The sequence below is a fragment of the Podarcis gaigeae genome, assembly GCF_964106915.1.
Source record: "Podarcis gaigeae genome assembly, chromosome: 13".
Lineage (NCBI taxonomy): Eukaryota > Metazoa > Chordata > Lepidosauria > Squamata > Lacertidae > Podarcis > Podarcis gaigeae.
In genome coordinates, this window is record NC_139689.1 from 45,186,874 (window position 1) to 45,199,709 (window position 12,836).

Below are 12,836 nucleotides of genomic sequence, written 5' to 3' on the forward strand. Positions count from 1 at the left end.
TAATACGGTACACTCAAAACCCTGCTTCTATCAGAAGTCTGAAGAAATTCTAAAATGTATTGAGGATGAGACCAAAACAACCCCCAAAAAGGAAATGGCTGCTTTGCAAGACCTTTCAGAAACTGCAGGGCAGATTTCAGCACAGCACTAGTGTGAAGGTTTTGGTGGCTGCCAGTCTGTCTGGGACCAACCAAGATGGACTGTTGAAGGTGCCCAGAACTATGTGCTTACCTGTATCTATGTATTCCACCACCACCCCTTTGCAGGTAGCAGCCTCTTTGAAGGAGCAAGAATTCACAGAGATTTGGGGGAAGAAAGCAAAGGAGAGCTTCGGCAACATCTGGCAGAACTTCACTGATCCTCAGCTGAAGGAAATCGTCAGATCCATCCAGACCCTGGGACCCTCCAACCTACCCATGGATAAACGGCAACGGGTAAGGACACAACTCCAGACAAAGGGAGTCTACGCCTGCGCGGTGGGTATGGATGATTCAGGCTTACATACTAAGCAGTATATGTAAGGTAAAGGGGCCCCTGATCATTAGGTCCAGTCGCGGACGACTCTGGGGTTGCGGCGCTCATCTCGCTTTATTGGCCGAGGGAGCCGGCGTACAGCTTCTGGGTCATGTGGCCAGCATGACTAAGCCGCTTCTGGCGAACCAGAGCAGCGCACGGAAACGCCGTTTACCTTTCCTACCTATTTATCTACTTGCACTTTGACGTGCTTTCGAACTGCTAGGTTGGCAGGAGCTGGGACTGAGCAAAGGGAGCTCACGCCATTGCCGGGATTCGAACCGCCGACCTACTGTTTGGCAAGTCCTAGGCTCTGTGGTTTAACCCACAGCACCACCAGCGTCCCTTAAGCAGTATATACTTTGTTAAAATAAATGAACTACAAATACATAAATAAATTCCTAGTGACGTCTCTGAGGAAGCTGATTATCTGCTGGGGTAAGGTAAAGTATGTTCCAGCTCCAGCCTTTTGGGACTCCACAAACTACATTAACAGTGCAATTTTAGATAGGTCTACTCAGAAGTCCCATTAGGCTCAACAGGGCTTAACTCCAAAGTCAGGGGATATAGCATTTGCAGCCTGGTGTTGAAGTCTCCGCCTAAAGAGCCATTTGTGTTATTCTTCATCTCAGTTCATATGCAGCATCTAAAAGTCATGGTAAGGTTGGAGGGAGAGACCGAATAATGTATGTAAGCTACTGCAGGGCTGCCCTTGAGGACTAGCGTCTTGTGTTGGAGAGACTGGCCAGGGAGGCTAAATTCCTGCTAGGTTTCCCAAATATGCCATGGAGATAAGTGAAGCATTTAGCAGCAAATTCTGCCAAGCCAAAGAAGGAGAGAGCGAGAGCTCAAAGGAGTTCTTATCCCCTCCTGCTAGTAATCCATCCTCTTTGCCTCTTCTTAGTGTTCTGCAGCTAATTCTTTCCAACTAGTCTAGTGGAGCATGTAAAGCAATTTCACAGTGATGTTGCTTCAAACTGGAGAGTCCCTCAGTCCTTTTTTTGAGTTCTGTGGATAGAATGATCTGACCATCATCCCTGACCTGTACAGAAATCCCTGTTGTTTTAATCCAAGGTCAAACTAGGTGGTCCCTCATTTCTAAATTTTAGCAATTGTGGCAGCATAGCAGTGGTTAACAGTTCTCCCCAATGGGCAAACAGCAGCTTTGAGTTGTGATTTTCAGTGGGAAAATAGCTGCGGCGTTTATGCATCATTTCCTCAGCCTCAGGGTCCCGATCCAAATGGGATGCTGTTGCCGTAAATTTATCGGTATGTATCAGCAGAATATGGGAACATAAAACGGACTGGATTTCTTTTCCTTAAAAAAATAAATCATTTTTATTAAACGAAAAAAGAAAGCTTTTTTTAAAAAGCATGTTATTATTAACTGTTTGGTTCGTTGCAAAATCCCCAACTGCTAAATAAAAGTTTGAAAGTTTGAAAAATGTAATTTATAACAGGAAAGAAAAGAGAGAAGAAAAAAGGGGCATTATCTTTTGCATGCCAACATGTTAAGCTAAAGGTAAAGGTACCCCTGCCCGTACAGGCCAGTCTTGACAGACTCTAGGGTTGTGCACTCATCTCACTCAAGAGGCCGGGAGCCAGCGCTGTCCGCAGACACTTCTGGGTCACGTGGCCAGCGTGACGAAGCTGCTCCGGCGAACTGGCACCAGAGCAGCACACGGAACGCCGTTTACCTTCCCGCTAGAAAGCGGTACCTATTCATCTACTTGCACTTAATTGTGCTTTCGAACTGCTAGGTGGGCAGGAACTGGGACCGAATGACGGAAGCTCACCCCGCCGTGGGGATTCGAAACGCCGACCATGCGATCGGCAAGTCCTAGGCGCTGAGGTTTTACCCACAGCGCCACCCATGTCCCTTCAATTTATAACAGGAAAGAAAAGAGAGAAGAAAAAAGGGGCATTATCTTTTGCATGCCAACATGTTATAGATGCCTAGAAAGGTAGAGGTAAAGGACCCCTGACAGTTAAGCCCAGTCGCGAACGACTCTGGGGTTGCGGTGCTCATCTCGCTTTATTGGCCGAGGGAGCCGGTGTACAGCTTCCGGGTCATGTGGCCAGCATGACTAAGCCGCTTCTGGTGAACTAGAGCAGTGCGCGGAAACGCCGTTTACCTTCCCGCTGCAGCGGTACCTATTTATCTACTTGCACTTTGACGTGCTTTCGAACTGCTAGGTTGGCAGGAGCAGGGACCGAGCAACAGGAGCTCACCCCGTCACGGGGATTCGAACCGCCAACCTTCTGATCGGCAAGCCTAGGCTCAGTGGTTTAGATCACAGCACTACCCGCGTCCCTACTTTCCCATAAATCCACCAGTCTACATTCCTAAGATACATGTTGTATTATCAAGGTGATCCTACACACAGCCTGAGGGCCACATTCCACCCGCAAGGCCTTTTCCTGGTGGCCCCGGGCAACATTTGATGGCCCCTTCAAGCCCTTGCGCTGCCTTCCCAAGCCGTGAGGCTTTGACAGGTCCTAGAGTCCACCCGTCTCCTTCCCAAAGCCTAGATAGTGCTTTCCAAGCTTTGGGAAGGAGGTGGGAGGCCTCTAGGGCCCTGCAGAGCTTCGTGCCTCCTTCCCAAAGCCCAGGTTCCCACTTCTCCAGCTTTGGGATGGCAGAGCAAGGGCTGGGGGGCATCAGATATCAGCCTTGCTCCCCCCTCTCCCACATTTCTGTATGCATAATAACTACAAAGCAATGCAAGCTTAAATAAGGGAGCAAACAGTGTGTGAAGATAGCACATTCTATCATACGTTAAAGGAAAGCATATTATTATTCCTCTTTTTTATATCTTTACCTAGAAAAACTTTCATTATAAGGTTTTTTTGGGGGGGGAGGATGGAAAAGAATTGTCAGCTATTCTAGTTACGACTAGCATACTTCACGGGGGCTGTTATTATTGATGTTGTTTTTATTTTCAAACAAGATAAAGCTCTGCCATTTATTCGAAAAGGGCTGGATTTGAATATTATCTTCCTGCTGTTCCTATATGGGCACAGCTAAGATGGCTTAGTTGTAGCCAAGAAAGAACAAATTACCCCCCCCCCCAAAAAAAAACCCTACTCCTCATTCTCCTGCTTGATAAGGAAGAATCCGTGAGCTTAATTTACTCCTGCCAGTCTTGTTCCCATGGCAAGAAGCCAGTTTGTGGAATTGATTTTTTTAAAAAAGACAAAAACTAAACTAAAAAAACATGGGAACTGTAGCTGAGACTGTAGTTGCAATGATGACAAATATTTCATTTTGCCTCCCCCCCCCCCAAAGAAACTGTCATAAAGTTGTTCCTTGTACTTTCAGGGTAAACATATCCCAACCCATCCAAAGCTTGTTTTGTGAATGGAAAACCAATCTGAACTTTGTTTATTTTTGAGTTGATATAAGGAAAGATTAAAAATAAAATAAACAGCTGCATAGCAGAGTACATCTGCAAGCTAGGAATTCTACCAAAGTGGCTTTTGTTTGGTGTCTTTTATATAAATAGTCTTTTACTAACTTTAACTCACGGGGACGCAGGTGGCGCTGTGGGTTAAAGCCTCAGCGCCTAGGACTTGCCGATCGAAAGGTCGGCGGTTCGAATCCCTGCGGCGGGGTGCGCTCCCGCTGCTCGGTCCCAGCGCCTGCCAACCTAGCAGTTCGAAAGCACCTCCGGGTGCAAGTAGATAAATAGGGACCGCTTACCAGCGGGAAGGTAAACGGCGTTTCCGTGTGCGGCTCTGGCTCGCCAGATGCAGCTTTGTCACGCTGGCCACGTGACCCGGAAGTGTCTCCGGACAGCGCTGGCCCCCGGCCTCTTGAGTGAGATGGGCGCACCAACCCCAGAGTCTGTCAAGACTGGCCCGTACGGGCAGGGGTACCTTTACCTTTAACTTTAACTCAGTGGTAGAGGAGCATTGGAAGATGCCTTTAAAGTGAGTCGGACCACTGAGCTACACATTGTTGGTGTTGAATGGCAGCAGTCTTCCAGGGGTTCAAGGAGAATTCCTTCCCAGCCGTAATTGGGGATCTCAGGGGTTGAACTTGCAACCTTCTGCATGCAAAGCTTTGCTGCCAAGCTTTTCTGGGGACTAGCTCAGCTTTGTTAGCACACCATCAGCCAGTGGTACCAAATATGCATTCTGGCCATCTGGGATTCTGCACTGAAAAGGCACAAAGAGTGTGGCAGAATGGGAGCTCACAGCCCCAGATCCTGGCGAGTTGGCCCTTCACTACTTATTAATGAAAGACACAGCCAACAAGAAGGCCCACATGTCCCAGATGATTGGCTGCAATGCACCTTATGAACCCTTCTGCTCTAATTGACCTCTTTTCCGAGCACAATGCAAAGTGTTGGTGCTGACCTTTAAAGCCCTAAATGGCCTCGGTCCAGTATACCTGAAGGAGCATCTCCACCCCATCGTTCTGAACGGACACTGAGGTCCAGTGCTGAGGGCCTTCTGGCGGTTCCCTCGCTGTGAGAAGCCAAGTTACAGGGAACCAGGCAGAAGGCCTTCTTGGTAGTGGCACCCGCCCTATGGAACGCCCTCCCACCAAAGAGAAAAACAACTACCAGACTTTTAGAAGACATCTGAAAGCAGCCCTGTTTAGGGAAGCTTTTAATGTTTAATAGGTCATTGTATTTTAGTGTTTTGTTGGAAGCCGCCCAGAGTGGCTGGGAAAGCCTATTATACCTACTGGAGATGGTTAGCTAACATCAAAGCACTTGTTAACTCCTTTTGCTCTCTTTCACATTCACATGTGCCCTGAATGCAGGCACGCTTCACAATCTCTTCTTCCAGCAATCAGCCCTCATCCTAACACAATTCCATTCCCCCTCCACTGTGCCATATTTTTTTTCCAGAGCTCCTTTCTTCTCTTATATAAAGGCAAAGGTACCCCTGACCATTAGGTCCAGTTGCGGATGACTCTGGGGTTGCGTGCTCATCTCGCTCTATAGGCCGAGGGAGCCAGCGTTTGTCCACAAACAGCTTCCGGGTCATGTGGCCAGCAGACTAAGCCGCTTCTGGTGAACCAGAGCAGCACACGGAAATGCCATTTACCTTTCCGCCGGAGTGGTACCTATTTATCTACTTGCACTTTGACGTGCTTTCGAATTGCTAGGTTGGCAGGATCTGGGACCGAACAACAGGAGCTCACCCCATCACGGGGATTTGAACCGCCGAGCTTCCGATTTGCAAGCCCTAGGCTCTGTGGTTTATTCCATAGCGCAACCCACATCCCTTATATACCTTCTCTTATATACCTCTTACATATATACCTCTTCTCTCTCTCTCTCTCTCTCTCTATATATATATATATACCTTACCCTAAACAGAGGCGGACTTTGACCTTTCAGATTTCAGAGACTCCAAAACTGAGCACCCCCTATGCCTCTTGTCTTCCATTCTGCTCAATTCACTATGTCTTAGTTGCAGCGCCCAGTGTGGTGGAAGTGTCGCACTGCCCAAAATCCACCTCTGCCCTAAAGGCCAATGCAATGCTGGCCTCCTCCTTTCCAAATTCCGCCATTATCTGTCCTTGCTCGGCACCCTCCCCTCCCATCGCTTTTTAAACTGTGAAGGGTTGATTCTGTACACTTCTACTGCCCCCTGCCACCCACTTTGCATTTCCCATTTTCTCCCAGCCCACTTTGAATTTCAGGCCTGCCTCCTCTTGTTCCTTTGACCTGCCTTGGCCAGGTGGTAAAAACACCAGAGTCCTGACTTTCGCTCCATGGTGTGTAGCGTGGCCTGATCAGGGTCTTGATGGTGCAGGCAGCATCGCCACATCAAAGTCATGTGAGAACAGCAGGCTTTTATGCTGAAACTAAAGGGACTCGCTCAATAGTTTTGTACTTTCAATAATGCGAGATTACAGGGGAAATGAAGGTGTTTTTGGTCCCCTTCCTGACTTGGCTGGCTACAGACACCTAAGTTTCAAGTTCATCATAAAATAAATAATTTTGAACACTACTCAGGAAGCCTGTGTTTGAGGCAGCCTCCCTGGGTGTCCTTGCTATTACCAGCAGGCAGCCATTCTTTGTTGAAACTGTAATAGATTATAGGGTGCAAAGCAGACCTGAGGTGTGGAACGGGTGACACTGTGGCTGGGCTGAAAAGGAGTAACTAGAACTAGCAGGTATGGAACTATCACACTAACCTGGACTATTTCTCTTTCCTTTCTAAGTATAACACTATTCTGAGTGAGATGGACAATATCTACTCCACTTCCAAAGTATGTCTGCCAAATCAGAATTCCAACTGTTGGGCTTTAGAACCAGGTGTGTATCTTCCTGTTCTCATGAGCGTGACCCTCCCACACCCCAATCTACGTGATTGCTTTCAACACAGGAGCACCTCAAGGGGGAGGTGATTTGTTGAGATCTGAGGGCTGTGTCAGAAATACCACAAATCCCATGGTCACAGGTAACTGTGACATTGTAGTGGCATAAAATCTCACATGATTGCTTTGATGTTTATGTGGTGCTTATCATGCCACAGATTGTCTTGGTTCATATTCTACAGCACTTGTGGAACATGTGGCCATCGAGTTGTTGTTGTTGTTGTTGTATTATTATTCCAACTCCTAGCCACTCTAGGAAGCTAACACAGCCAACAGTGAGGGATAGTGTGAGCTGTGGTCCTAAAACACTCAGAGACCCACAAGTTCTCAACTCCTGTTCAACAGTATGCTTATTTTTCAAGTGTAAGACCATTTTGCCCCCACAACTCTTGACACTGCAAGAGTTGAAGAGCCTGATTGATTTGGAGCCCTTAAAAATGATGTCTTCCTTTAATGTGTTTCAGCCATTTACTTTGCCACCAAATGTATCATTGTACATTGATAAGGGCTAGAATAGAAATTATGTGTAGCAGCTGTGTCCAAAGATTTACATACAGTGGTACCTTGGGTTAAGTACTTAATTCGTTCCGGAGGTCTGTTCTTAACCTGAAACTGTTCTTAACCTGAAGCACCACTTTAGCTAATGGGGCCTCCTGCTGCTGCCACGCCGCCGGAGCACGATTTCTGTTCTCATCCTGAAGCAAAGTTCTTAACCTGAGGTAATATTTCTGGGTTAGAGGAGTCTGTAACCTGAAGCGTATGTAACCTGAAGTGTATGCAACCCGAGGTACCACTGCATTTCAAAAACTAGGGCACTTTTGAGAGAAGTTACAAGCGCTCAGCTGCCAGCAAACCCAGAATTAGTGTTTCCCAATTTGAAAGACAGAAACTAGTGCTGTTGAGATGCTTCTCAATCTACCACTGAATCAAAAATAGCCCCAAACTGGAGGGGAGGGGACTCCTTTGTCCATGAACAATAATACTGAATAAATAGCACTGCCCTTACGATGAGGCACATCACCCACAAAATGGGTTCTTTTCAACCTATGACCATTGTCTGTGTTTGTTTTTTTTGTTTTTTTGTTTCTGGTCTCTTCTCCCGCACTCACTTCTCAGAGATAACGGACATCATGGCCACCTCTCGCAATTACAGGAAACTTCTCTATGCCTGGGAAGGGTGGCACAACGCAGCTGGCAATCCTCAGCGGCCCAAGTATGAGGAATTTGTTGTACTAAGCAACGAGGCCTACAAAATGGATGGTGAGATGCTTTTAATAATAATAATAATAATAATAATAATAATAATAATAATAAATTTTATTTACAGTATATCCCGCCCTCCCCAGCCGAAGCTGGGCTCAGGGCGGCTAACAACAATCAAAATAGTCCAACATTCTAAAAACATTCATTATAAAATTAAATTAAAATCAAATTAATGGCAACCATCAAGCAAAATTCTGTGCAGATTGCCAGAGGAGGGGGTCAGGCTGCGCCCTGACCAAAGCTCTGTCTTGCAGGCCCTGCAGAAAGATGTCAAGTCCCGCAGGGCCCTAGTCTCTTGTGACAGAGTGTTCCACCAGATTGGAGCCACGGCCGAGAAAGCCCTGGCTCTAGTTGAGGCCAGTCTAACCTCTCTGTGGCCTGGGATCTTTAGGATGTTTTTATTTGCAGACCGTAAATTTCTCTGTGGGACATACCAGGAGAGGCGGTCCCGTAGGTACGAGGGTCCTAGGCCGTATAGGGCTTTAAAGGTTAAAACCAGCACCTTAAACCTGATCCTGTACTCCACCGGGAGCCAGTGCAGCTGGTATAGTACCAATATGGATTGGGGGGGGTGGAAATAGGAAATGGGCCACTCATGGGATCGAAAGACCACCTTACGAAGAAAGCTGCAAGCAGCTGGGGCATTTTACCTTAGGCAAAAAAGGTGATTGAAAGCTTCAGAGAAAGCTTGAATATTGTAGCTCTCCCTATTGCCCTCCTTTCAAAAATGTATTCCCCATGTTTCCGAAGAGAAGACCCATTTGGAGAATGGGTCTGCAATGCCAGAATGAAGCCACTGTGATCTGATGATTTATGGTGTGTTACCTCAGCACACACATTCTCAACTGATTTCCATCCCATTTTGAAAATATTTGAGGGAATGGTGAGCATGTGTCAACGTGGTTAGGAGAGGGTCATCACTGCAACGATGAATTTTGACTTACCCCGCCACACAACTGTTATGTACTGAAGTTCTCACCCTGGGCCAGCAGGGGGATACTGTAGATAGTTATGCAAATAAGGGATTGAAAGTGACGTTCAGTGATTGGATAGTTACAGAAAGTGGTTACTGTTGCATTCTAGTGGAGCTCTATATAAGCAGGCTGGCTGAACCCTTCAGTTCAGTTCTGTTCTGGCCTGTGAATAAACAAGAGCTGTCTGAAGAACCGCTGTGTCGTCTGATATGTTCACCCACAACTTAACAGCAACCATGCCAAAAATGATCATGTGAATTGGCTTTCAGTTTGTGGTTGTGTGCTCTGTGCCTTAAGAACAGATAGACATTGAACAACATGGGTATATGATGTGGTGGGGGAATGATTCTCCAACCTTGTGTTGAGATTATGCATATGTGACTTCTTTTGGGTTCTGTGCTCTTGTTGGCGTCCAGGCTTCAAGGATACCGGTGACTATTGGCGTTCCTGGTATGATTCACCAACTTTCGAGGATGACCTGGAGCAACTCTATCATCAGCTGGAGCCCCTTTACCTAAACCTGCATGCTTTTGTCAGGAGGAAACTGTATGAGCGCTACGGCCCTACGTACGTCAACCTGAAAGGCCCCATTCCAGCTCACTTACTGGGTAAGATGGCAATAAAAAGGGGATGAAGTGGAGGTCATGCTAGAGAAAATAACGATGGCTCATTTCTGAAGGCATGAAGTGTCCTGCCACACTCTACACAGGCTGACCAGTTGGGTTGCTTGAAGCTGCCATGCCTAAGAGTGAACAGGGTCCATTTCAATTGAGTCTCATCAGTGCTAGAGATGATGATGATGATCTAGTCACTTTTCTCACAAATGTGACCCAAAGCGATTTACAGTGGTGCCCCGCAAGACGAACGCCTCGCAAGACGGAAAACCCGCTAGTTGAAAGGGTTTTCCGTTTTGGAGGCGCTTCGCAAAACGAATTTCCCTATGGGGTTGCTTCGCAAGACGAAAACATCTTGCAAGTCCCCGCGGGTTTTTTCCCGCTTTTCCCGCCCTTTTCCTAAGCCGCTAGGCCGCTTAACAGCTGATCCGCTGATAAGCCGCTTAACAGCTGATCGCTAGAAGCCGCTAGACCGCTGTAGCGCTAATCCGCTAATCCGTCAATGGGCTTGCTTCGCAAGACAAAAAAACCGCTAGACGAAGAGAATCGCGGAACGGATTCTTTTCGTCTTGCGAGGCACCACTGTACAGTGGACGCTCGGGTTGCGAACGTGATCCATGCGGGAGGCACGTTCGCAACCCGCAGCACTGCGTCTGCACACGCGCGGGTTGCGATTCAGCGCTTCTGCACATGCGCAAGGAACGATTTAGTTTTCCTGCACATGCGTGAGCGCCGAAACCCGGAAGTAACCCGTTCCGGTACTTCTGAGTTTGGCGTGGTGCGTAATCTGAAAACACGCAACATGAAGCGTATGTAACCCGAGGTATCACTGTTCAAACACAACTGAAATAGAAAAAAACCAATTGCAACAAACAATACCAATAAAAACCTTAAAAACCAACATCTATAGCAATAAAAGTGTGGTCTTAAAGATCCTATTCCACTACAAGAAGCCACAAATGCTTTTAAAAAACAACAATACACCATCACATCAAGGGCTAAAAGTCCAGGTAAAAAGGGGGTGGGGAAATGCACCTAAAAACAGGTAAAGATTATGGGATCATAGCTCAGTCAGTAGTCAGCAGAGCCCTCCGTATGGGGAGAACATTCCACAAGGGGAGAGCCAACACTGAAAAGGCCTATTCTCACATTGCCACCCTCCAGACCTGTGCACACAGATGATGATCAAAGGGTTGGACTTGTATGAGGAGATGTGGTCCTTGATGTATTGGGGTCCTGCACAGCTCCCCTGCACTTTGAATGGAGCCTGGAAACTAATTCGTAGCCAGTGCAGTTGTGGAAGAATTGGTGTAAGTTTTGCCTGTCCTGGTCAACAATCTGGACAGCAAATTCTACACCTGCTGCAGTTTCTGAACCATCTTCAAAGGTAGCCCCATTTATAATGTGTTGCAATAACACAACCTAGAGGTTGCCAGAGCCTAGGCCAGAGGCTTCCCACCTTTTTGAGTCCACCGCTCTCTTGACCCAACTACATTATTTCTGTGGCACCCCTATGAGTTTGAGGCAGTGCTTCCAAAATGCATCTTCCAAAGGGTGGGAGAACAATGTTCACAAGAATCATAATCTCTCACTCTCATAAAAGCCTTGGAGTAGGTGCTGCCAGTCTTTCTGGATCTTTGGGCAGCCTGGGTTTCTTAGTTGTTTAGAGCAGTGTTCCCCAACCTTGGGCCTCCAGCTGTTTTTGGACTACAATTCCCATCATCCTTGACCACTGGTCTTGCTAGCGAGGGATGATGGGAGTTGTAGTCCAAAAACAGCTGGAGGCCCAAGGTTGGGGAACACTGGTTTAGAGCATGGTGCTGATAGTGCCAAGGTTGCAGGTTCGATCCCCATAAGGGGCTGCTGCATATTTCTGCATTGCAGGGGGTTGGACTAGATCAGGCTTCCTCAAATATGGCCCTCCAGATGTTTTTGGCCTACAACTCCCATGATCCCTAGTTAGCAGGACCAGTGGTCAGGGATTATGGGAATTGTAGTCTCAAAACATCTGGAGGGCCGAGTTTGAGGAAGCCTGGACTACATGATCCTTGGGGTCCCTTCTAATTCTACAATTCTATGATCTGCAAACCAGGGAAACTATCATGGTTGCCCCATAGTCCTGAAGCTGTTCAGACTACCCACCCTCAGCTACTAATAACATACCGTATTTTTTGCTCTATAAGACGTACCAGACCACAAGACACACCTGGTTTTTGGAGGAGGAAAACAAGAAAAAAATAAATTCTGAATCTCAGAAGCCAGAACAGCAAGAGGGATCACTGCGCAGTGAAAGCAGCAATCCCTCTTGCTGTTCTGGCTTCTGGGATAGCTGCGCAGCCTGCATTCGTTCCATAAGACGCCCACACATTTCCCCTTACTTTTTAGGAGGGGAAAAGTGAGTCTTATAGAGCAAAAAATACGGTAACTAAAAAAGTGCACACTGCTTGCCTCCACATAATTAATGTGATATCGTCAATGGCCCTATGGGGTCTAACAAGACTTGGGAAGAAAACCACAGTTGTTATTTTTTTCCTTCCATGCCCCAAATGTGGAAAATTGACAAATATAACTTCCCGGTGATATTGCATCATAAGCTTCTTCTTCTTGCTATTATTCCTTATGGTAGGAAAAGGCTGTTTGTCTCAAGCTAAGCTGTGCTGCTTTGCCCCCTGCAGGTAACATGTGGGCCCAGCAATGGAACAACATTTACGATATGATGATTCCTTACCCAAATAAGCCCAACCTTGATGTCACCAATACTATGAGGCAGCAAGTAAGGTCACCCGTGTTGTTATTACATACGATTTTCTTCTTACACTTTTGCTGCTTTGACTGCAGCCTTCATATAGACAGTAGGGATTGCGAGTGAAAACAGCTACCATATCTTTTGCTCTATAAGACGCACCAGACCACAAGACGCACCTAGTTTTTGGAGGAGAAAAACAAGAAAAAAAATATTCTGAATCTCAGAAGCCAGAACAGCAAGAGGGATCGCTGCGCAGTGAAAGCAGCAATCCCTCTTGCTGTTCTGGTTTCTGGGATAGCTGCGCAGCCTGCATTCACTCCATAAGACGCACACACATTTCCCTTTACTTTTTAGTAGGGAAAAAGTGAGTCTTATACAGCAAA

At 46.8% G+C, this 12,836-nt stretch overlaps 1 protein-coding gene across 1 annotated transcript in view; it reads left to right on the top strand.

Moving 5' to 3' along the window:
* The window catches only part of ACE (angiotensin I converting enzyme), a 69,493-nt gene that overhangs the window by 18,245 nt on the left and 38,412 nt on the right, over positions 1 to 12,836 (top strand). Inside the window, exons 2-6 of the mRNA XM_083709052.1 lie at positions 267 to 434; positions 6,701 to 6,794; positions 7,973 to 8,116; positions 9,510 to 9,701; positions 12,383 to 12,480. Of these exons, the coding sequence (XP_083565178.1) occupies positions 267 to 434; positions 6,701 to 6,794; positions 7,973 to 8,116; positions 9,510 to 9,701; positions 12,383 to 12,480 (696 nt within the window). The remainder of the gene's footprint in view (positions 1 to 266; positions 435 to 6,700; positions 6,795 to 7,972; positions 8,117 to 9,509; positions 9,702 to 12,382; positions 12,481 to 12,836) is intronic.